At 33.4% G+C, this 27,414-nt stretch overlaps 1 protein-coding gene across 2 annotated transcripts in view; it reads right to left on the bottom strand.

The window, feature by feature from the left end:
- verm (LDLa and CE4_CDA_like_1 domain-containing protein vermiform) overlaps positions 1-20,253 on the bottom strand; it is a 44,796-nt gene extending 24,543 nt beyond the window's left edge. Inside the window, exon 1 of one of the 2 annotated variants that reach the window (XM_081769106.1) lies at positions 19,885-20,253. In XM_081769106.1, coding sequence (XP_081625232.1) covers positions 19,885-19,924 — 40 coding nt within the window. In that variant the 5' untranslated portion in view covers positions 19,925-20,253. The remainder of the gene's footprint in view (positions 1-19,884) is intronic. The other variant, XM_081769105.1, reaches the window with a different exon arrangement.
- Between the last annotated feature and the right edge of the window lie 7,161 nt (positions 20,254-27,414).

Genomic DNA, 27,414 nt, shown 5'->3' on the forward strand with positions numbered 1-27,414 from the left:
AGGTACTGTAATATCAGTTTGTAAAAGTATTGGGAAAATTGAATATGTGTTGATATAACAAATAAAAACGTGTTTGTTTCAACATTATTAATTTATATTGAATATTTTTATTGATATTATTTGTTGATATATATGTTTCATTTATTCATCTTAGAATGGTATTGAAAAGATGAAAATAATGTGTTTGGGAACTAATCTAATGTAGCTACACTAAATGTGAAGGTGCCTCGAGATGTAAATGGTTACAAGAAGAAGTTAATTCATATATATTGGACATGGTCACTTGAAAAATAACCATGGTCTGATGCTTTAATAACTAAAAATTGTGAATATTTGTGCTTTAAGTATGTGTGAACACTTGAAATTACTAAAACATTATAGAATGAAGATTTAATAATAAATAGGTAATATTTTATACATTAAAAGGTACAGTTATTATAACAAAGTTCAGTATACTATGCAGAAGATGATATGCAACTAAGCCTAAATTTCATTATAATATCAAGCAACTATAACACGACACTACAACATTAAACCCCAGCTTTAAATATTATAGTTATTTATACAAGAAACATTAATATTGAGAAGTAATAAGAATTTTAAAAATATATTGACATGGGTCTCATGTATATAAATCATAATTCCAGCATTTCTCTGTTGAAACTAATGAAAATATCTAAGAAGATCTCAGTCAAGATGGGTAGTTGGAATTTCAGCCCAGGACCTTCTGATTTTAAAACAAAAGATGTTAAGTGTTTAGTTGCATTCGCGAGATAAGTTGACTATTAATAAACATTGAGATAATTTTAAATTTTATGTTAAAATACCGCTCTAGTCTGCAATAATTGTATAAGACATTCTAGAATATACAAAAGATAAGAAAACTAGACACTAAAGCAACACCATAGAAATTAAAACTAGTGAAAATTATGTAAATCAAATCATTAATTGAGTTAAGACTCCGGTACTTAACTAACACACGAACGTTCTTATGATGTAATAGTATATGTAAATTGATCTTAAGTAAATAAACCTTTAATCTGTTAATTTGTATTGCTTCACTTGTCTGTTTCATATATAACAGTCTGAAACGTTTTCCGCCCTCTAAAATGATTTGCAATTGACCTACTTTATGCTTTATGATGTGTAATGCCTTCCGGAGCAAAATATTATTTATTCTTTAGGAGAAAAAAAAAAACATATACGTTTGAAGCTGTTTATGTTTTCTCTCTGTGTAGGCATAATATGTAAAGAATTTTGTACTCTTATCCTTCGTTATATTTACATTTTCCGTTTGAGTTTACTGATTTTAAAAGTTTACACGGTACATACAGATTCGGTATGAGAGATTCCGTATAGATTCTTTACAATCCTGGTAAATAGAATATGTTATGTGATAAAAATGTCAAACGATTTCTAAAGAAGTATTTACAGAGAAGGCGGAAATGCAAAATACTTATTTACAATTTAATAATACACGTTCAAATCTACAGCTTTAATGGGAATTATATAACGGTTGACTCGCCATTGCCAACTAAATTCCACAAAAGTTTGTTTTCCTGTTAGATATGAGATTATTTAAATGCCATAATTATTACAGGTACACCCTAAAACCTCTATTCGATGGTTTACTACGGAATTTTGCTGTTGCTACATATATATAAGCAGATTGACTTATTATGTTTATAATAATAATAATAATAATAATAATAATAATAATAATAATAATAATAATAATAATAATAATAATAATAATAATAATAATAATATCCCTGAAACGGATTGTCACGTGCGACAAAAAGAAAACCGGGTCTACTTCCAAAACCGATTGTCAAACAGGGCTGTTTTGAGCAAAAAGTTATACACTGTGTGTGGTAGAACTACGAGGGCGCAATTCACTTTCAGTTCGTTCCTTATGGTCGTTTCGTCATTGGCAATCTTAATTCCAAACAGTTTGAGCGGATGTATGCTACACTACATCAAAAATATCCTTCGTTGGTGAACCGAAAGCTCGCCCTGCTGCAACAGAATAACGCAAAACCACATTTGGCTAGAAAAACACAACAAAAATTCAGGAACTTGATGGCATTAAGCTGATACAATACCCAGCATATATTCTCGGCCTTACCCCTTCGGATTACTACCTGTTTCGGTTCATGGCGCACTTCATGAAATTACGATACTTCACTAACCAGCAAGAGATGGAAACAATGGTGATTGAGTTTTTTAATTTTTTTTTTTTGCTTCTAAGGACAAGACGTGGAATCGATGTGGAATCAAGGAACTGACAGGAAGGTAGCTGTAGACAGTCTAACACGATACTTTGAATGTTAACCAGGTTTAATTACACGGTAAATAAATGCTGGTATATTGTGTATCAAAATTTTGCAAGACTTATGACTGATCCTTACATTTTAGTTAACCAGAAATTAAAATAATGAGTTAGTAAAAATTTAGGATGTATCTCATTAACCATACTACATATTGTCTTGCTAATATCATAACGAAGAGATCAATAAGAGTATATTTCAATATTAGTTTTACCACAATAAGTGGCACGATTCTTGTACAGGATCAATTTTTGTGATTATAAATTAATTTATTTTTCTCCCTTTTCTCGAAAACGACGCATTAAATTTGATACTCACCCGTATCATTTTGTCTAGCTCAATGAGATCTATCTTTTAGTATATGCTTTATCTTTGAACATTTTTTTTCGCCAAACGCTAATAATATTTTGTAGAATTTAGTAAATCTCTGTTTTGCACAATCCATTATCATTTTATTTTATTTTATTTTAACAGCGAGGGAAGGCAAATTAAAGAAAGATCATTTATATATATATATATATATATATATATATATATATATATATATACACTGCTCCACAAAACTTAAGCAACCCGAGAGAACGTGGTATAAGTGACGTGTGGGGCCCATTCAACACTGGTTAGTGACATGCACATACACAGAGACACACAAGCAAGGCGAGCACCCACTCTATATCATAATCAGCACCGTTGCAAGCGCGGTGAACAAATTATGCCATGAGGCGTACACCACAGCCCAGTAGTGTCCGAGGCTCCAAGCATTGAGTTAGTGGTTCTTGTGTGGGGTACACACTTTGCAATGGCTGGTAGACGACATTTGAGTGTCTTTGACCGCGGGCGAATAATTGGTCGGTTGGAATTGGTCTGATCGCAAGTGGAAATGGCGCAGGAATTCAACGTGAACAAAAAATTGTGTCGAGGCTGTGGAGTCGCTTCCAAAATGGAGGTGAAGTCAATAGACGTCATGGAAGAGGTCGTCCGAAGAAGACGTCGGCCGTCGATGACCGATTTCTCACAATTGCTGCCAAACGTAACTGTCAAGCTTCGTGCTCTCAACTGGCCAATGAGTTGTTTCAGGCTACAGGACAACGCGTGAGTCGTGAAACTGTTCGTTGGCGGCTCAATAGAGCAGGAGTGTATGCAAGAAGGCCTGTGTTGTGTGTGCCATTGAAACTGGAGCACAAACGTGCGCGTTACACATGTTGTCAGGAACATGTTGCTTGGCGGGAACACCAGTGGGGGCGTGTCATGTTCTCCGATGAGTCGAGGTTCAGCCTGTCGTCTTATTCTGGTCGAACTTTAGTGTGGAGAGAGCCAGGAACACGCTATCATCCATACTTCATTGCTGAACGGCCGTCCTATGGCGGTGGTTCCATTATGGTGTGGAGTTGAATTATGCTGGATGGGAAAACGGACCTCCATATTGTGTAGCATGGCACTTTGACAGCACAACGGTACCGGTATGAAATTCTCAATACACATGTGCGCAATTTCCGCGGAGCATTTGCCCCAGTCTTCCTATTCATGGATGACAATGCCCGCCCACACCGTGCACATCTTGTGTCCGAGTATCTGGAGTGCAAAAACATTACGCGTATTGCATGGCCTGCATATTAGCCGGACTTGATACCCATCGAGCATGTGTGGGATGGTCTTAGGCGGCGAATAGCGCAGCGCAGTCCACCAGCACGCGCTCTCCCTGATCTGCAAACAGCTCTCCTCGAGGAGTAGCGCCATCTGCCGCAAGACTTGATCAACACTCTGATTTGCAGCATGGAGGCCAGATGTCGTGCCTGTATAGCTGTTCGTGGCGGTCACACGCCATATTGACTGCCTATGCCCTCGCACAATCCAGCTTCACCTGTTGAGGTATCGTTGTGCTGATCTTTTTGGTCACTCTGTACACCCTAACTGTATTGTTCGTCTTCACTTGTGTTGCATTGTGCATCTGGACCCTCTGGTTGTTCATTATACTTGGTTCAGTGTTCGTGTCGTTTTATTTTCTGCCACTTTCTTCGAGTTGCTTAAGTTTTGTGGAGCAGTGTATATATATATATATATATATATATATATATATATATATATATATATATATATATATATATATATATATATATATATATATAAAGTATGTTAAAGCACAGGGGCGGATCCAGGACGGACTTCTGGGGGCGGGCGGTGGGTTGTAATACTCCTACTTAGAGATACTTTTAAGAGCTCCACACTCGGGGATGGATTTTATTTATATATAAAATAAGAAAGTTTCCTCTTCTGGGGGGGGGGACGATTGCCCCCAAGGATCCGCCCCTGGTAAAGTACGTCAAATTCTAATAAGCTTGTTTCGTGGTTTGCTGGTTGATTGTCTCAACACGTGTTCAAGCTTACGTTAAACTTAACATGCCAAAATATACATTTTTCAAGGAACTCTTGTAACCTGTACCATATAATCTATATGTTCGGGTATATATATCTATATCTACAGGATGGCCCAAAAGTAGGTAGGTATGCAGTGCCGTACTGATCAGCTCATTGCATCCGTACTCTTATTGTTATCCATCAGGTAGACTTAGTTTCTTTATTATTTGTCCGTAGTGTGTTTTTACTTACATCTTAAGCTCGGAAGAGCCGAAGCAAATAAACCTATAAACTAGAATGTTATACTTGATCAATGCATGGGTGTATACCTACTTTTGAGCCACCCTGTATATCTATCTATCTAGCTACCTAGTAACTGTCTCCAAATCTTTCCCTTTAGATCAGAAATTTAGATGCGCTGTTTATGATGGTATAATTATTGAACAGCCAAATTTATTTACTGTGCCTAATGTCTTGAAGACAATTACTAGTTTATGCAAGGCATTTTGCAGATACTATCTGGTTCACTTAATAACTCTTTAATGTTCTTTCTTGCTTAAAAGTTATTCACAAGTGAAAAAAAAACTGAGTATGAGTTTAGTGACGGATCGAACTACAATAGCTGTTACCGGGAATCTAACCCAGATACACTAACTACTTAGCCACGAGGATGCTCACGTAATGCAATTAATTAGTTATATGTAATATTCACATATTATAGAATTGAAAACTAGTTTAAGGGCTGTTAACATGGACTATAATATAAATTAGTGCCTAAAAATTCAATTAACTGTTTCTTCCTACACAATGCGTCAATGATACGTCTGAAAATCAAGTTTTTTTTTTCGTAGCTACTGTCTTTTATTTATTTTTACGATCAGTGTTCTTCACTTTTACTGAGGGTTTGACCTGACAAAATCGAAAGTGACCAGACAACATTGTTACTAAAGAAAAAGAAAAACACTTCCTCGCTATGCATCTTCTTTCATTTTCTTTGTCTTCCCTTTCATCAGGTGCTGAACATACAATGAACGATGATTGCTGAGTTGAACGAAGAAGACTTGTGCTTTCTCAACTGAACAAAGGAAAGTGAAGGTTATGTGTGTTCCAATGTTTATTTGGAAGGTGTTAAGGGAAATGGTTGTGACGTTTTGAAACGAAGCCTCAGGTAACGGCGTGGCGGCCTCAAAAACTGGATAGAATCTCAGTTGCTTACTTTCTTTATTATTATTATTATTATTATTATTATTATTATTATTATTATTATTATTATTATTATTATTATTATTATTATTATTATTATTATTATTATTATTATTAATAATAATAATAATAATAATAATAATAATAATAAAAATAATAATAACAACAACAACAACAACATTTCCTTTTTGAAGACAGTTGAAATAATAGAAACAACTTTCGTGGTAAATCCTTAATTCCTTAATCCTTAATTATAATGTTATGTGAATATTGTCAAAATGGAGATTGCCAACGAAGCTACATCTTATATTCTTTATTTTGTGTGGGCACGGCTGCTCATCGGTAAGGCGCTTACCTCTGGTATTAGGGTCCCTGGTTCGATTTCAGACCAAATGAGTTTGCGGTGCGCAACATCGTATCCGTGGATTTTCTTGGGATTCTCTTGTTTTTTTTTTTCACACTCTCACTTATTTTCATTGATCATCCATCTCCTTTGTACTAAAAGGCATAAGTATGGGAAGTTAAACTAGAATTTTTGTTTCATTTTTCATTCTTTGTTTTGTTATTTACATACACATGTTATAATTTTTTATGCAGACCCCCCTCCAGATTTATATGTATGTGCATATTTAGGATGCGAAATCATCATATTGGAAATATATGTATATGCGTGTTGTGGCGGGGAGAGATCCAGGAAGAATGAAGAAAAAACCTCTCACCGAAATGTTTTGGTATAGAAAGCTCACATATTTAAGCCTTTATACGAGGATTTCCTATGTGAAGTTAGGGATATCATTACTAACCAATAATTCACCCGTTAATTACATATGAAATACATGCTAATTACTTATGAATTACTATAATTAATTTGCAATTTTGTGACAATAATGTCGCTTTATTTACCTTCCAGTCATTTATTAGTGAGGGGATTCAATTCCAAAAAATATTAAGTGTGGGAAAATTCCCCCTTCCACCCTAAATTTACACCCGATATATATATATAGGGTGTTTCAAAACAACACCGACAACGTTTGGGAGGTGATTCCTGACACCAAGATAAGACAAAAAGTGTAGACCAACCTGGGTGCACAAATGTTTCCTTTCGGAATTATAGGCTGCCAAAAACTTAAAAAAAAAAGAACTTTAAAGGTCCATAGCTCCAAAACTATGGGACCTACCGTAGTCGGTTCAAGACTTCAGTTAGAAAGTAGTATGTGCCCTATCCAAATATCCATGTTTCAGAATTGTGCGATACTTCTGCAACAATTTTTATAAAGGTAGTTGATGAGTACTTCAAATTATATGCGCGTAGCGAAACAGTCTCTACAAAAGTTGTTGCGGAAGTACCACAGGATTGTATACATACATATATATATATATATGTATGTATATATTCATGCTCCCTATTTTAATATTTAAAACGAAGTCAACCTATGGTGCATGTGCGAGATTCTGCCCATTAAAAGTGTATTTAGTGTAGGTATATTACAGATGATCACTCTTTATCTAAAATATGTATATATTATGTGACTTTGTTTTACTTATACATTATGTTTCAGAGGAAGTGCGAATGAAGTTGACAATTATTATACGTATTATATAAATCTTTGCAGTTCCAAATAAATAAATTTGTTTCAGCTTAAAAGGAAATGTACTGACTTATACTTTATAATCGTCTTTGTTGTGTCTTATTTTTTGTTAAAATATTATTACCACTACCACTACCACTTGTGTAGTTTTAAAGAAGTAAAATTTTGTACAATGAACACATAAATTGTTCATCCTCCGTCCATAGAAAATCCACAAGTATATATTTATAATTAATTTTCATATATTTTATATTAGTTTATATAAAACGTAATATATAATTTTAACATTATATGAGTTTTACAATATTTAATCATTAGTACGTATCTGGGGTACAGAAGAATTCATACTCTAGATTGCAGAGAAGTATATCCAGTAACTAACAATTCATAGGCAAATATCTTTCGTAATGTTCACTTTGTAGATATTTCCCACGTTATTATTATTGGAAGGGTTATTTCTTATCGCTCAAACTACCAATGATGTAGTATTACATTTTGCTACGTCTGAACAGCAACAAATTTTCAAATTTTAGTTGAGTAAATAAGCTTTAAGTAGGGATATATATGTTTGGGTTTAGTTATACTTTTGTTACAAAATTGGTATGGTTTATTTACCGGGTTTATTCAGTTCTATCATAAGTATAAACAATGCATACACTACATGAAATGAATATTTATATCACGGCACGTGCCATATCATACATTTTGATATGTAAAATTGGGTACAACACGTCTGAAACCAGCTGAGAAATGATAACAAAATGTCTAAAAAAATGCACTTTTATGTGTAATTTGAAACGTTTTCAGTACATATTTTAATGATTTTATATAAAACAATAATGACATACCATATGTAAGGGCGTAAAGCAATGTTAAAAGAAAACAAATACCTTTTTCTCGATAAACCATTCAGCTCAGACTCATTCCGTTCTAAATCAGTTATCATAGACAAGTTGCTTACTTCCATGCACACTAATTGCATAAGTGATGTAAAGCAATTGCGCAATTATTCTTAAAGAATTCTAAGTTTCAGTGATAATTGTTTTTAGCTTTAATATTTATTCAGTGAACACTGTAGATAAGAGTGGCTGTTCTTAAACCATAACCTGCATGAAAGTGCTCAAATTTAGAAAAATCAATTGAAAACATGTTGAAATATTCCATTTAAGTTTATTTCTATGCAGTATTATATATTAGTTGAAATCATTTGAAACTAAAAGTATAGTTACTTAAGCTATTCGTTCAATCAATATTTGCAAATTAAGACAATTGAATAACTTTTACTTATCTACAGAATTCCAACTCTACACTCTTTCTCCAGAAGACCGACATAGTTAAACTATTTTTCTTTTACTCTATAAAATTATATTTTTTTCTATTTGCAATTAATGATCACTTCCCAATCATTCTCATTGGAACATCGCCTTATTGCATATGCGGAAAGTGTCCGGAGAAGACATAGTGTTATGGCGCGGTAACGTGATTTATCATTTGGGTGTAACCCAAGCCTGACGGGATCAGTGGAGAAGTTAGATCAATTATGTTCGAATCGTGAGAAACATAGGTTTATCATTACCTTTCTGAGACTGAAGATGATTAATATCGACATAAATGGACAGAAGCACGCACGGTTTTTATTTGCTGTTTCACTGCAGTATGAATGAAAAAATATATACACCATATTCATCCCAATATCTTTAAAATGAAAAGCAATTTCATGACAACAGCTTGATGGTATTTATATAGTTATTTCCACTCTCACACTTAAAGGTCTACATGGTAATTTGTTGGAATATTGTTAAGTTCACGGTATTAAGTACATCTGGATAATTATTTATTCCGTTTAGGTTTCAAAGAGACTTCCTTGAAGATTTTTATGCAAATAAATTGGTTTGTAGCGCCAAAGGAGTTGATCCTCTTTTTAGTAATTTCAAGGTCAAATTTAAAGCCGTTTAGTTAATATATTATGTCTGTGTTACTAGGAAAGCATTTGGCAAAAGCAATAAGAAAAGTCCACTTAGTGATAGGGATTTCTTTTACTTATTCTTTTACCCTATATAGTGCAGAAAGAATTCTAATCATTAAGGACAAGGTTTTAAAATAGTGATTTGTTAAGATGAAATGTCAATTAGCAACCTTTTGATGACTAAACCAAGACTTGTTAAGGGATGGAAGGAAGAGAGTTGCGTTCCTTTAAGAGGCCTGTTAAAGGTGAACTGACTTTTTAAATATTAGACAACTTCATTTATGTATAAAATAAAAAAAAAGATACTAAGAAAAAGAAAAGGGAATTTACAATTCATCTCATATAATATGGACGTGTGTTCGTCGTACCAATAGCAGACGTCTCTCACCTTATTTAGTCTTACAAGTTATCTGATTTGAAAGCTATTGGTGTTTAATCAGAGCATACCCAGACTGATTACCAATGAGAATTTCATGGCTAATAGCTAAGGAATTTGTTCGATAGTAGTTTTGAGATGCATATTAAAGCTTTTTTGGGGAGGAACAGAAAATGGGTTAGCATTGCAGCTTGATAGTTTTCACATCAAATATTTTTTTGAATCCTTACTTACGATTAACCTCAAATTGGTTAACTATCGAATTTTAAACGTATTTATCTATATTATAAAAGAGAACGCACAAATCCTTTGTTAGCTCATCACGCTAATACGGCTGAACCAATTTCTTTTATTTTTGGGGGGTTATTAGGATTTGGACCCTAGATGGTTTTTATCATATCACTTTAATTTTTAATTACCAGTGTCTTGAGATAATTGACCATTCAAGTGTCCATACGTACAAATCCTTTGTTATTAGTTCATCATAGGTAAAAATAAACGTATTTATATGCAACCCGCATGACCGTGTCACTCGGCGGGTTAACATAAATGACAGGCGCTATAATGTTAACATTTACTGCAATTTGAAAGCGAAAAAGTAAAAATTATCTAAGTAACAAAGTTTATTGCGTTCCGGGGTGACCGCAGCGAAGCGGGGTGAACGCTGCTATCACTCGGCGGGTTAACATAAATGACAGGCGCTATAATGTTAACATTTAATGCAATTTGAAAGCGAAAAAGTAAAAATTATCTAAGTAACAAAGTTTATTGCGTTCCGGGGTGACCGCAGCGAAGCGGGGTGAACGCTGCTAGTTTTCAATAAGGGGAAAGCTACATTTGTACTAATTTTCTTTCTACTTTTTAAACCCAGATAATCACACATAACTTTCGGGATGCACATTTTTCTTAACTTTAAGATGATGGAAAGAATTTTAAAATATAGGTATTTAAAACAGGCAATCACGAGAAGCAAGCTTAATATTTAAAACAATCTATAAAAAATTTACCTAAAGGATTGTAACAAATGAACTATGAAGAATATAACTATTAAAAAAAATCAGGACTGTTTAGGAAGTAAAACAAATATTTTCGGACTTGAAACTTACCACAATGATATTATATATATATATATATATATATATATATATATATATATATATAATATGTATGGTCCTATCTAAGTTCATTTCCCATTTTTTATGTTTTAGTGATTAACTTAAAAATAATGAATATAAAAAATGTACCAAGTAAACTGTGCATGAATGGATTGACCACTAAACAAAATAAGAACGTGATTAGAGCATCAAGGAAAGGGACCATACATAAATTTCCCATAGCTGAATCTACTATGGCCGATGGCCCATATGGTGCAATATTGCAAATTGTGCAGATGAACCAGATTCACAAAAATGGCCCCATATTAAATGAAAAAAAAAATATACTCATGCATGATAATAAGAGCACTCAGAACAGACCTCCACCAAGAGTCCTGAAATAGAAGAATCCCTCCACATAGCCTAAACAATAGCAGGATAAACTGTGTATGCAGTCTGTGACTTTTTGTACAATGTCAGTGAAAAACAAACATACTCAAAAATAATAATAGTTGTAATGATAAAAATAATGATTGACGATAGTAATGACAGAGGATCAGATCAAAGACTTTATAATTAATCAACTTTACTAGCGTTAATTACCCGCTTTGCTGGGTTGAAATAAGAAAAAATAATGATATGCTCCGTTAGTCAGTAACTTTTTACTATTACTTACGAGCTTTCTGATATCGGTTATTTTCGATCATTTTTATATATCTCCCACACCCACCCCCCAAATTGCGGGCTGAATTTGGATTTAAACGGCATCAGAAGTTTCACGGCTCATGCCAGTGACCCCCAAAAACTATGGATTCGACAGTCATATCGGCCATTTTTGTGCATTTATATATATATCCTTCCTCCCCCTGTCTTAAGTTGCATAATCAAAGTGAAATGGCAAAATACATCCCATTTGAACCTCATTTATGTTAAAAATTTGACAGAGATTGGTCGATTGGTTCAAGAGTTACTGAGTCATAAACATAGTCACTTTCATTTTTATTTCTATAGATAGATAGATTTTTCATCTTACTGTAAGTTTAGTTTAATTTCGATAAATAAAATTTATTTTACGGTTTGTTAAAATTGTTTAAATTTTGGATTACATTTACCTTGGTATATTGGGATAGCAAAATCTTTTAAGTATTTAGGGAGGGTCTTAATCTGGAGATAGTATCTACAAAATGCTACTAAATGAACTAATAACTGTTTTTCACTCTTTTTTTATAGACCAGAAAGTTGAGTATCCAGTTGATGCCGACATAGTTATTAGGCACGGAACAAAATACTACTAAATAAACTAATAACTATTTCTAAACCGTTTTTCTTATAGATCAGAAATTTGAGTATCCAGTTAATGATGTCATAGTTGTTGGGCACCCGATTTTTACCACTATACGAAAAGTATTGAAAACAATTATCGTTATTTCATGTAATAGCATTTTGCAGATACTCTCTATCTTCCTTTCTAAGTTTTTGATGTCCTTTATTAGCTTTTAAGTTTTTGACCAATATTCCTAATTGTTATTGACTAATTATTTTTTAAAAAAGAAAAGATTAGTTTAACGAAGAGCATTAATATTATTGTACTTCAACATACTTCAATTTAATAAAAAAAGCTTGAAGTAAATTATTATTATTATTATTTTCGCTCAAACACAACGTAAATTAAATTATTGTTCTACTGATATTTTGTATAAATTCTTACAAGCCCACAAGGTTGCTTGTTTATTTTCTACTACTGATCTATCAGTGGAAGTCAGTTAATTTTCTATATGAACAAAAGCAATATCTATTTCGGAAAACACGTGCTTTTCAATCAATTTATCCAAAGATCTTAATGAAATAAAAAAAACTTGTTTATTGATCAAATTTTAATTTTTCAAAAGTTATAGTAATTCAGGCCCAAGAGGAACGGGAATGATAAATGGTGGAAACTTCATAACGAGTAACTACATAATTTATATCGTTTACCAAACATTATTAAGGTCATCAAATCTAGGAGGCTTTAGTGGGCAGGTCATGTAGCCAGAATGGAAAAAAGTAGAAACGCTTTCAAAGTTTTAACTGGGAATCCAATCGGAAAACGACCATTAGGAAGACCTAGGCGCAGTTAGGAGGACAATATTAAGAGGGAACTCGCAGAAATAGGAACACAAAGTACCGCAGAAAATGGATCCAGTTGGCTAAGGATAGAAGTCAATGGTGAGCTATTGTGAATGCGGTATTGAACCTCTGGATTCTATAGGCCATCGAGTTAGTTAGTTATGATAATTACGCAATTTCGAAGCTGGTAGAAAATAGAATCGTGTAAGTTTAAGATAAAGACACTACTTATATTTAAAACTTCGTTGCACGCGTAAGTCATTTGGGGAAACAAGTATATATGATATTGATCTGTATTAAGTGATGTCAACGAACGATAAGAAAAGTAACCTTAACGGTGCTAAATACCTACTTCATCTTCATATATATTATTAGCTCATTGATTTTTATAGGGATTTTTGTGTTTTATTTGAAATAAATTAAAAATTTTTAATTATGTGTTTTAAATGATTTCTTTTTCAAGTCGAGTTAAATGTCTCTTGCTTCTTCAAAATGAATTTGCATTATGTAGAAATTTAATATTACTTCAATTGTAGCAATATTTAGTTTTCATTAAGTGAGGAACATTTAAATAGATTTCAAGCGGGGTGAATTAACATTCCAGTTTATTTCAAATAAAATAGAAAAATAATCCCTCCACGTATATCAAAGAGCTAAAAAAAATAAAGATGACGACGTAAATTTCCAATACTGTTGATATAATTCATTTTGCATGTGTTACTCAAGAAAAAAGTATGTTCGTAACGTATTTTTTATGCATACACAAATACGACGTTGTTATAATTTGTTTTTATAATGCAGTACTCTGTATATGTTTTTGCACTTAATTTTTGGTATTTAAATATGATGCATGAGTAATGTTTCCTTTATCGAGTAGCTATGCGCCACATTACATTGAGATTGTCGGATAATATATATGAGAAAACTCCTAACTGATGAAACCGGAAGCGCTACTAGGACCTTGAAATTACAGGGAAATACCTTAATCACTCATTACCTTAGTCGATATTATCTAGACACATGCAAAGGACGAGGTAATGGAAAATAATCTACTTTGAGACAGCAATTTACTTTGCAATATTCTACGTATAAAGTGAGTTTCACTTATTTTTTGTTCATTGACTGGAGTTTTTTCTCCAGGTGGAACATGTTTTCTGGAGAAATCAATGTGTGTCCCTTTTTGTTAGTTTTCGTAGTTTCTAAGTAAAAGCGATTGGGCAGTTGTTTCTTTTTTCTGCCAAAACTAAAAGAAGTTGAATTACACAATATGATATATAGATATATGATTTCATAAGACTTTCTCATCATCACGTAATTAGAAAACGCAAGTTACGGTCCAATTTTCACAACATGTATGAGTCTTTTTTTTTTTTAAAAAAAAAACAAACTAGAAATATTAAATACTTACTAATCACGCAACACTAATAGACTTAATACACTTTTACTTTTGACCAATCACATGGGTGTAGGAAGTTTTTTATTGACAGGAAAATATCGATTTTAAAATTCCACGATTTGCACGTTTCATGATCGATCGTGAGTTCATAAGAGATTTTTCTGTTCCTATACAGGGTATTCACATAGGAATGCTGAACGTACCGACATTCCTCGGAATTTTTCATTGATATATATCAATATATAAATCCGAAGAATGCCGGTACGTCATAAAGAGTTATATGTATATAATATGTAAAAATAAATTAATAAGAAACAATACTTTAAATTCTGAATCAAGAAATATATTATCTTGATTCTCTTGATTGATGTGGGACCATGGTGGCTAAGTGATAAACTGTAACCCCTGGTGGAGAGTTCCCTCGTTCTATTCCACTTTGTAAGTGTGTGGTGGACAGTATGGTTTCCATGGGTTTTCTCGAGGTTCTTCCGTTTCCTTTCACATTCTTATTCTAATTCTTTCACAATCATCTACTATCTTTTATCATCCGTTTTTTAGCTCCAAAGGCATAAAAGACAAAAAGAAATTGATTCGGTTAGTTTTCGAATAAATTCCCATAGATTAATTATACTGTAAAATACTGAGTATTACATAGATGTTTTATCAGGATATACAAGTAACATATTAGCATTTTTCATTTTAGAAGAAGCACTTCATAATTATATTTCAAATAACAAACTAAATTCAATAGATTATTTGGTACTAACAACTAGTCGTTGGATTATTTACTTTTGGCCTTCTCGATAAAAGAAATGTGAGAAAGAACGTTTTATAAGGATAAGACCTACTTTTAAAGAGTCATTTGTGTGTTTGGCAAGTTCTAGATAACTTTAACATGGTTCGAAAAATGCACCTTCCAACGACTACGAGATTGTAATTATGACTTGACAACTATAATAGTTTGCAACACCTGTTTCATTGATTGGAGTTTACGTTTATTTTCATCACGAATGGATCGTATATCAGAGAGAAACACTTTCTATAGGAAAATTCGAACAATTACTCGGGTTCTTATCCAAGGCTTAGTACCTGCAGCTGCACCGGGAATGAAACTACGTGTCAGCCTCTTAGAGCACCAAGGCTATACGAGATATGGAACTAAAGCTTAATACGGAATCCGAACCACATGAGCTCCCACTGGGAATCGATGCCGGATCTTCCATACCTTAAGACGCATAAGCTAAGAACATAGCAACGAGGAAGCTCCTGACACAACACTTGAGCGTTTGACCATTAAGGCACTATGCTGTTTGTTAGCTTATGTATTTACCAATTGAAAAGATGAGTTTGTGGGATTTATTGATTGCTCCATACTTGAGTAACTTTATGTTTCAAATTCTATTTCTTTTCTTTGTGATTTTATACAAGCTTTATAAACTAGTAAATATAAAGGTGAATTTCAGAAGTGAATATTTCAGCATTATACCCAGGTATTTAATATTCCTAACAGAATAAATTAATTACTCGTACATTGTTTGAAGAATGTGTTTGAATAAAAAAATAAGTGAACGAATAATTGATTTTCTTAAATAATTGAACGAATATTTATTTAAATATCCTATTTTCTAGTGTTGAATATTTGGGAAGTTCTAAAAATGCTAAAACCCAAGTAAGCTAATGACAATATTATTTTTCGCTTTATGAAATATATCAGTATTTTGAACTTCAAGTATCAAAAATTTATTAGTTCAATTTCCTGTATAACGTTTGTTCCTCGGCGGTCTTCACTTTATTTTTTTTTACTGTTTTCGTATAAATGGTAAAAATATCAGTGATATTTTTACTTTTGAGCGTCGATCGGAGAGAAGCATGGCAATTATGAAAAACTATAATTTGGACAACCTCTAAAAGCCAAAATATTAATTTTTGGATTCTGTCCATCTCGATGTATGTAAACTTCAGACCATACCATTCAACGTACCCGAATCAACTTCTAAACTTTGTTTTTATAAGATTATCTAGGAGTGGTTTTCAAATTTTCTTCCTATTTCTGAAAATAATTTACTGAAGGGTGACTTTTTTAAAATGCAAATTTCTAGAAAATGGATCTCTATATAATATGGTGTGTCTTATTTTTTTTTTAAAAAAAACAAAGAATCCAGAAGAGGTAGTCTTTTTTAGGGGTGTTGTTTTGGATAATTTGCTCGAGAATAATTCAGGCAATTTTGTTCATATTTCATAGTGTTCATTAATTGCCCTATAATATGGCGACTGATTTCTACTAAAAAAGGATCCACATGGAGTAGTCTAATCTTGGTGCCAGCTGAAGAGGAAGTTACTTTATAGTATAATTTTTATTACTATACAAGCTAAGGGATGAAAGTCCCTGTGTGACTTCTCTCAAGATCCACTACTGCTTGTTTCTTTTTTTTTCTGACGATTCCGTCTATAACGACTCAGGCGAATTTGTTTATATTTCATTAATAAATTGTTCAGTAATAATTGCATCATGGCATGATTTAATTTCAGAAATGGGAGCGAGAAGATTTAGTGTAGTTTCCTGTACCTTTTATTAACCCTCGCACTACCAACAGAGGGTACTTTATGGCCACCGTTTTTTTTTTTTTTTTTTGTAATCATTTCTCTAAAATTATAAAAGAATTATATATATTATTGCTCAACATGTTTAGCTAAAGCGTAAACCCTACGATGGTGCCAATTGAATGTTAGTATGTCTCATAAACTTGCTATTTTAAGTTGGGGACGGAAAGTACCCCCCCGCATTAGTAGGAGATGTGACTGACATTTAGAAGTGTCACTCCTAGATGGCAGCATAATAAATAGCTATATCCCTCTTTTTCTGAATTTAGCTATTACTTTTATCCCGTGTACTGTTCACTTCAGTCTCTGTAGATTTTTTTTGAGTCCATTATTTTTTTTCTTTTGCGAGATATATTTAATCTAAACAAATGAGTACAAATTGACTCCTTCTTGGTAGTCCGCGTTACAAAAAATAACTATGTAGTGCGAGGGATAGTATTTAGAAGTCGAATTTATCTTAACAATTCTATTGTTTGATTTGTTTTAATGTTATTTCTGTGATATACGAATTAAATCTTTCTATATTTTAAAGGTGATATTTTTTCCTCGATGTTTTACATTTACAGATAGGAAACGCATGGTGTATATATATATATATTAAACAAGTAGAAAAGAAATCTTCAATTTAACGTCTCATAGTGTGCCCTGTAGGCTAAAGGAAACAAGCGATTAGTGAAAGTCTACAATTCTGAAAGAATTCAAGAAATGAGAATGTGCGAGGAAACGGCAGAAATCCCACGGACATGATGTTGTTCACCAAATATTAATGTGAAATTATGTTTTCTTTATTTCCCTTTTTCATTCTCCCTCCCTTTTTAATCCTGGAATCGAACTAGAGATCTTATCACACGAGAGGTGACTGCATTAGAAAAAAAAAAGCTTTCAATTTAACGTCCCGTGATTATGCCCGTTAGGCTAAAGGAGATGATGACCAAGGCAAATGAATGATGTTGGAATAATTGGTAGAATAAGAAAGTGGGAGGAAACGGAAGTACCCGGAGAAAAACCACAGACACGATGTTGTCCCTCACAAACTTACTTGGCGTGGGATCAAACCAGGGACCCCATGAACCAGAGATAAGCCACTCTACCACTGAGCCACCGCGCCCCTCAGTGAGCGCATTAGAAATGAGATCAGCAGGAGCCAATCTTTGAACCATGCAACTCCCAAAGGCCTTTTCTCTTGGTCTAGTAACTAGCGAGCGCGCTTTCTGTGTACGTGGCTCTGGGTTCGATTTCTAGTGTGAGAGCATTGAAAGGGATGGCACTATTTCCTGAATGGCACAAACTAATTACTCCCAAAACTTGTCTCTCGTATTTATGTTATCGTTCATTACCTTGTACTGTGTATTGTTATGTTATGCATTCTGATATAAAAATATATGATAGCCGGTAGTCGAACCCGATTTATATCTTATATGAAAAGGAATTCTGCAAACTAATAATTTGTCTGCTTGCAATCCAATGTTTGCAATAGGATGCTGAACATATTTTATTTAAATAAACCATAACTATTTCTGTCCATTAAGTACACTTCAAAATATCATAGAAAATCAAAAGCTTCACACACACACACATGTAATAAACTAGAATTTGAAAACTATAAATATTATTTATATGTAAGGAAGAATAAAACGTACAAAATATTCTTGTTATAATTCTTTCAAATGGATATTTTTCAAACTATCTTTTTTAAAGTATTTGTCTGAAAATCTCACAAACTACTTATAATCTTAATCATTGAACAAGTTATTTCATACAAAGAATAGCTTCTAGTATATTAATTATCTTATCTGATTTCTGTTTAGTATTTAAGTTTTGTATTTTGATTTTTCAAAATTTAGTATGATTTGTAAACTAAGCCGTTCCATGGGCTGGCTGACCGTGTTCTTATCAGAAAATGAATCCAAGATTCTAGTTGTTTGTTATCGGGAACAAATTTTAACTTTAAGATTAACCAAGATATGAAAACTAGAATTAGTTTTCACTATTTTAACTGTTCATAATATTTTGAAAAATATTAGAAATTCTAATATTTAGAAAAATAAAAGAAATGGAATATTCTGTTTATTAGTGACTATGAAAAAATTAAAGTGATGATAAAAATTCGTTAAAATTTACAAGTGTTAAAAGCTCCTATTTCTTGACATGTTCAAATTATATTTCACTATATAAATAACGTTTCAATGTTTATGTAAACTCTGTCAATAAATAAATATTCACAAAATGTAAATATACGACTATGGAAAACGATTTATTTGTAACTAGGATTTAATGATAGTTGTATAAGTTATACGTAATATTTGAAACATCTCTGGGTATTGCAAATCTTAACACATTTTAAAACAATAAAATGTTACGTTATTTATGACATTACAGCGGAGCGCAGTTTATGAAAATTAATAATTTGTGTATTTCTTCCACTTTTAGCATGTAAGAAAATATATTATATATTTAGTATTTGCAAATAACACTTTTCTGTATTGGAATTCATCACAACTTATTTTTTTAGGAAATCAATATAAATACACAATTAGATATGCTTTGTTAAATTTAAAGCATCACTTCAATTTCACTCTTATAGTTTTGTGAAATCATCAAATACACTTTTTTTTTGTGGATAAAATGAAAATTCATAACACATGAATAATAGTCAAAATAGGGAATCACCAGTAATCCATATTTTACGCAACTTTTACTTTCTATTTTGACAAAAAAAATTGAAGGAAATATTTTTTATGTAAATATGTCACCCATCACATCTTTTATTATTATTATAATCATAATAAAGAAGAAGAAGAAAATTATTTATCAGATTTTTCATTTATGTATTTGATGATAAAACAAAAAAAAAATGGTGTTACTTACCAATTAGGAGTAGACACAGTAAAGGAATAAGACCGTTCATCGTATAACACACTGAGACTACTTGTCTGAGGTGGTAAAACAGGCTTCCTTTTTATTTATACTAAGACGTATCAACGCATGCGCAAAGGTAAAAACGTAAAGCCTTTGCTACAGGAATCCGTGTTTTTCTTATAACACTTCACTTTCACCGAGCCAAGAGAAGTACCGCTATGCCTTAGATTCTCAAGCTTAGCTGAAAGAGCGAGCGTTCGTTGCTGTAATGAGTGAAGGCAACTAATGTTAACACCCCCTCCACAGCCCAATCCTTTCTGCTGCTGTAATGTACTGAAATGTATGCTGACGAACGAATTGAATCCTTGCACGAAATTGACTGAACTGTACTCTTTGCAGACGGTACAGTCCTTTTTATCGGTCTGCCATATTTGAAAAGATGATGATGTCCATATTCATCGTCATACCATTCCGCCAAAAGCGGGAGAGCTGGATTCGGTGGATGACGTTAAGAGAAATCACCAATCCGATCGAACGTCATGCTCCATAAAATTTAACAGATGCATTGATGAGGAATGATTGAGAGCTAAAGAAAGAAAATAACATTTCAACTGACACAAGATGGCTCCGATTGTTTCTTTTCTAATTGAAAGAAATATCTTCCTTTTACGTCGTCTTCTTCTTTTTTGATTTATTTTTCCTCAAGTTTCGACCATGAAACCATCTTTTTGTTTCCACACTGAGAATAAATTCGGTCATAGTACAGGGTCGCTATGCACTACATATCATTAATACATGACGATGAGATTTTTTTTTTTTTTTGCGTCTAATTAATATGACAAACTGAAAACTCCCGTGGGACCATAAACTATGAAAGAGTATGGCAAGCCAGAAGGCGTACTTTCAATGGGTGATGCGTGGTAAGCACATTGGGTCCCATCAAAAATATTCCTAAATGAAATTTCTTACTTTAACGTCCCACGATTATGCACCAAGGATAAAGAAAATGATTATGACATGGAGAATCTTTTTTTCTGTGATTCTGATCATAATTAATGAAATGTTGGAATGAAGAAAATGGAGGAGGACGGGAGAACCTCAAGAAAACCCATACACACATAATGTTTGTTCACCACAAAGTTCATTTGGCGATCTGAGATCGAACCAAAGACCCCACACACCAGAGGTGAATGCTTTACCACAGAGCCACCGAGACCATAATGTGTTTCGAATGAATAAGAAGCCTGTAATAATAAATTCTGTCAAACTCCATGTCTTCAGGGTGAAATTTCCTAAAGTTTTGCTAGAAAATGATATGTTTATATTCCGTGTCTAAAAATTTGGCATATGCAAAGTTGTATGCCTTTAAGTCATATGGTTCAGACAGAGCTTCCTCCCCTTTCCTGTGGGTCCGTCGAATTTGACCCGACCCGTTCTGGGTGGAATTTGCAAAAGTTGTGCAAGTAAATGAGAAGTTCCTATTCTGGTATTGAAAAGTCCTGACAGATAAAATTTCGCGCCTTCAAGTTCAGGTTTTTGTTTTTAAAGAGTCATTTCCGTTTCGAGACCATATTGAATACATCTCACATTCCTTACGGGTGGAATTTAAGAGATTCGTGCAAATAAATGATATATTCAGATTTTATATCTTAAAAATTACATGACGTAAAAGGATCGTGCCTTTATAATTACGAAATCACTCTCTGGGTCTGTCCTATTAAATCCCACAGATGTGCATGTGAATGAGATCAGTAGTTTATGTATCATTTCCAAGTATCGAATTCCGTTCATTCATATTCAGTGGTTAAATAATTCATCCATATTCGACATATTAAATTAGTCCACAGTTATTTTGAGGTGCAGGAATTTCAATGTTCATGCAAGTGAGGGGAGGTATTTTATGCAAGTCAATGAGGTATCCATATTCTGTCCTTAAAATGTCAACATATACCACATTATTAGCTTAGGGCAATAGTTGAGAAGAAATATATAATAAACTATGCTAAGACAGTAAAGAGGATAAGCCTAGAAGTTTCAATTTTGTCCAGTAGATGTCAACCACTGGAAAATGTTTGTTTCAATCTAACGGCGCGCATGCAACTTTTGTTCAGACAAGCATTTAGAAATCAAGTACAGAACAGTAAGAGTACCCAGGCGCAGATGTTGACTCAGACCATAATTTAGTTTTGATGAAAGCAAACTCCAATTAAAGAAGAAATTAATGATAGCACAAAACAAATATGGAACACAATCAAGCTAAGAAGAAACAAAAACAGAAAGGGAATTTGCCACTGCGACAAAGAGGCGTCTAAGGTAGCTTCAGCAAGTGATGACATGAACTCGAAATAGGAAGTCATGAAAGCAGAGATTATGAAAGCAGCCGATAAGCACATAAGAACCCAATATAAACTCTGGGTAACAGAAGAAATATTGGAAACGATGGAGAAAAGAAAACAGTTCAACATAACAAACAGAGAAGACGAACAGAAGGTTCAGAAATCACATCAACAGAGAAGCAAAGAAGGGCAGAGAAAGCTGAATAAACAACTTGTGCAAGGAAATCTAGGAAAATATATTCAAAGGCAATACAGAAACGGCGTATAGGAAGGTTAGAAATCAATTCGATGAGAAAAAGAAACGCACCGACATTATCATAAACAAGGACAGGACAGCGCTAATAGAAGAGGAGCAGATAATAAGAAGATGGAAGGAATACGATGAAGAACTCTACAAAGGAGACAGAGTGAATGAAGAAGAGATAGAGAAGGAAGAAGACATCGATGAAAATGGGTTAGGTCCATCAATTTTACAATGCGAATTTGACCATGCTTTGGAGAAAATACAACATTGTAAAGCCCCAGAAATAGACTAAATACCAACGGAAGTGATTAAGAATCTCAGAATAGCAACAAAGAAGAAACTATTTATTAATGAAAAGTACATCACGGGAAAGATACCAAGATACTTCGAGAAAAGCATATTGGTCCCTATCCCGAAAAGAAAAGGCACATGGAAATGTGAACACGGTACGTTAAGTTTGCTTTCTAATGCATTAAAAATGATGAGCAAAATTATCGCACAAAGAATGGAAGGGAAAATCGAAGAACGGCTGAAGATGGATTACAGAGACAGAAGAATAATATATCAACTTTATAGGAACCAGATAGCTGTTATAGGAAGAGATCAGAAGGAAGCAAGAATAAGTAAAGGAGTAAGGCAAGGATGTTGACTTTCGCTCCTCCTTTTCAACGTATATAAAAGAGACTATGAAATAATTCTTTGATAAAAACAAGATAGACTTAAAAGTAAATGGCCAGGTTTTCAGCACAATAAGGTTTGCTGATGACATTGCACTGATAGCGGAGAAAGAAGAGGATTTGCAGGAAGAACTTTCAAATCTGGACGACTAACTGAAAAAAAAATGTAAAATGAAGATAAGAAGAAAACCAAAGTGATGAAGTGCACAAGAGTAGGACAGGAAGAACAAACGTATGACTAGATGGAGAGAAAATCGAAAATGTTTAGACGTTCCCCCAAGAGTTTGAGGAATACACGTACTTTAATCAATTGTCTACTAATATACTTGTACAAAACGTGAAAGTCATGTCAGCGGTGCCCTAGCCCCCCCTTAACGGAAGCATGAAATGATATATAGATAGAGGAAATGTTTTGCCACTTTTAGCGCTGCGCTTTAAATGTAAGAACTACGTGCTTCCACTCGTTTCCAACCAGAGTCCACGTTGACATGCATGATTTATGTACTTTCAGCGAAGGGGGAGAAGAAACAATAGAAAATGGCCCCAAGTATGGTTCTTATTTTGTATTGCATTATAAATTGATCGTCACTACTTATGAAGATATCGTTAGTATCCGAAATCAAATATTGAGATTATGAATTCCAATGGCAACTACTTAGATACTCGAAAGCACGTTATTATATTTCATTTGTTTATTCATTTCTGTCAGTTGTACAATATCTCTGGTACTTCTGTGTCCAAAAACAAGAAAGAAAGACAGAAGGGCCATTGATGTAGATTTATGTAAGTGTACTCTGCCTGGAATCAACAAGTTCCATTTCTCCTCAAAGTTTCCTTTGGAAGCGGTCATTTGTTAAATGATAATTAGTAATTCATTCTATTTTACTTGCCTCCCTCTTTACTCATTTCTCATCGCCCCTCGTAGCGTAATCCCTAACGCTCTCGCCTCTGGTGCAAGCAATGCTGGGTGCAATTCCCAGTAGGGACACTTGGTGTAAAAGCATTTTAAGGTCAGCTGTACCAAGTGAGGTTTTCCTGGGTTTTTCTCATTCACACCAGGCGAATTCCGGGATGGTACCTAATATTAAGATTCTAGGCCACTTCCTTTCTTCCTGATTTCTTTCTTCTTTCGCCACTTCCCCGAGTAGTTTGATCGCCTAGGGACAGGAGGTGGCCTAGACCTTATACGTGACTGGCTAAAATGGCCAATAGATGTCGAGAGGCCACAAATATTCTTAATTCCTATTTCTTCTCATTCACCGACCCTCACAGGATCTCTAATGCTCTTTGCTACCAACCTTCCTAATTTTAGCTCATTTCTGAGACATTTGTGTCCTTATGTACTTAAACTAAACCAGGCACGAAGCCAGAATTTCGTAAAGGGGGGTGGGTCCATGACATGAAATACTGTGGTCATCACACCAGGGGCTCGGTTATTCTAAACTATTTTACTGGCAACATATAATGGTTTGTTAAGACGATAAAATTAGGATATGTCAGCAAGTATTTTAATAAACTATGAAGAAATCTCAAGTAAAAGAATAAAAAAGTATTGAAGAAGATTTTACAATATTTACATTCCTTCCTTTGTTCATTCAAATATAACAATTTTCCTTTTATTATGGCCTCAGCTATTATAAAAAGTACATATTCAATAATGTCTTGTAAAATATTTTACAATACCTGGTTTTCTTTCTCTGTTGAATCAAATGTTAAAAGAACTTCCTTTTCACATAACTTTTTTTCATTATTCCGTCTACTACTGTCTGTTCCAAATGACAGATTAAAGGAATAGTAGAAAACTGTTTCTGAAATAACATGTTTGATACTGCAGAGAAGCGATGACGAAAAATTATGATAAAAAAATGTCCACATTGTTACAGAACAGCACTATGCTTTCGATAGCTTGAAATTTCCCTGACTACTAGCAGAAATTCTAAGAATCACGTAATTTTTCTAGAAATCTCAAATTCCCTGACTTTTCCAGAATATCCTGCTCATTTGCCACCATGTATTGCAAGTAATACAACTCTCCTCATAAGAAAGAGTAACCAAAAGCTTGCTTGTAGCTTTTTTTTATTTTTAACGCCGATTCTTCTTTTTCTCGTTTCTTTTTGTTTCATCCTTCCTTAATATTTTCATTTCTGGTTTAGAAGGGGGGTCCGGACTCCTCGGACCCAACTTTGGCTACATACCTGCCTAAACCAATCACAAACAAAATTTACCAGATACTCCAAACATAGTAGTCATGGCAATTTTGGTCCAAACTTCTTTTTTAAAAAGTCATCTCAGTTTCGGTCTTTCATTTTGACCAACTTTAACCCTTGATCTTCACAACTTAACTTTAGGTATCCTAAGTAGATCATTAATGATCGATCTTTTCCTGACTTTTGTTCAAATCTGTCAAATCATTCCGCGAGGAATAAATGTTCAGATTGGTTTTGACCTTTGACCTTAAGCATATTTGATCATTGTTACCAAGTTCTCGTTCCTGAGCCTTACTGAGTTTATTACTCTAATAATAAAAGGTGAACGTTTTAGCCTGCGAGACTTGCGTCACACTAATTCCTAATATTAAACAGTTCCGCTAACAGATGCCACTATCTGTTTTATTGCTTGTCTGCATTACGCTAATAGATATCGTTACTTGCCTTGTAGTTTTCTATTCAACTATTTAAACCCACACAACGTCTAATATTGTTTTCGCTTTTTAGAAAATTGACCTTATATGAGGTAATAGAATTCAAAATATAGGTAATGTAACAAATATGGCACTCATAATATTTGTCTTTTTAAACAATAGGACACAGTAAAGTTCTCAGTATATAATATAATATAACACATTTATGTAAAAATATATGAGAGCTGTACGCAGGGCCGTGCTGGGATACTAATGAGGGCGGTGGACAAGCCTACTAAAAGGGCGCCCCATACAAACGGGAATATATATATATATATATATATATATATATATATATATATATATATATATATATATATATATATACTTTGAAAGAAAGTATGGATGCCTTTCTATATCAAAATCATCACCAAATTTGTTTTAGCTAATTTGTGCTTCCTAGACTTGATGACCCTAACAATGTTTTTGTAAACGGTATAGAATTATGCAGTTCATCGTTATGGAGTTTCTGCCATTCCCCATTTCCGTTCCTCTTGGAGTTCAAATAATTGGTTTAAGAAACTGTTTTCAAATACAGTACTATCAGTCTGCGATTTTCCCTCAGAGTCAATGACAATGTTTCGCAACCATACAGCACAACAGACATGATTATCGTTTTATATTTTAAGCTACAAATTCTTCAACAGAATTCGCGACAACAAAAGATTTTTAACTAAATAATAACACGAAATCCCTGCTTTCAGTTGCCATCATTTTTTTTTGTGATTATGGTTTTGGTCTGTTAATAACGATTCTAGATATTTGAAAGTTCCTCTTTGTCGAAAGAAAATATTATTTGGTATTTTAACGCATCCATAAAATGCATTATTACGATCCCGACAAACTTCCATTTATTTAGTTTTCTCTGCATTTACTTTTAAGCCCATATCTCTGCAAGCGTTAAGTAAGATTTCTGCATTCCTATCTTTGTTCTATCATATCCTATTAAATTTACATCATAAGCATACGCCATAACCTGGTAAATACAAAGCTCTAGGACCTGATTCCTGTCTTTGATTTTCCTTATAGTGTTCTCCAGAACAAAGTTAAATAACAATGGCGACAACGCATCTCTTTCTTTCAGGCCATTCTCAACGTGAAAGCTCGTGAACAAGAATTTCTCTACTCGAACCTTTCTTTGGAATTCATTTTAACATATCTTAATTAATCTACTTTTTTGGTATTGCAAATTCTGTAAGCATGTTGTACAATGTTTCCCTCCTACCCTAGTCTAAAGTCAATAATTGATGTGCCAGAATATTGCATTCCCATTTCTTTTCAAGTATTAGTTGAATAGTAAATATCTGGTCGATAGTTGATCGATTTTACCTACATCCGCTCTGATAATCTTCAATAATTTCATCTGTGTATGGAGTCAATTTTGCTAATATAATGTGCAGAAAATTTATTGAATGTTGACAGAAGAGAAATGCCTCAATAATTATTAAATCAGTTTTGTTGCTTTTCTTCTGAACTGGAACAATGATTGATTCTTTTCACTCTTGTGGTGATTCCTCCTTGTTCCAGATAAGGAGAATGCGTTTGTGTATCTTGCTATACAATACCCCCCCCCAGCTAAAATCAAGTCAACCAGAATTTCGT

Source organism: Thermobia domestica, chromosome 8 (assembly GCF_964235325.1).
Source record: "Thermobia domestica chromosome 8, izTheDome1.hap1.1, whole genome shotgun sequence".
Classification (NCBI taxonomy): domain Eukaryota; kingdom Metazoa; phylum Arthropoda; class Insecta; order Zygentoma; family Lepismatidae; genus Thermobia; species Thermobia domestica.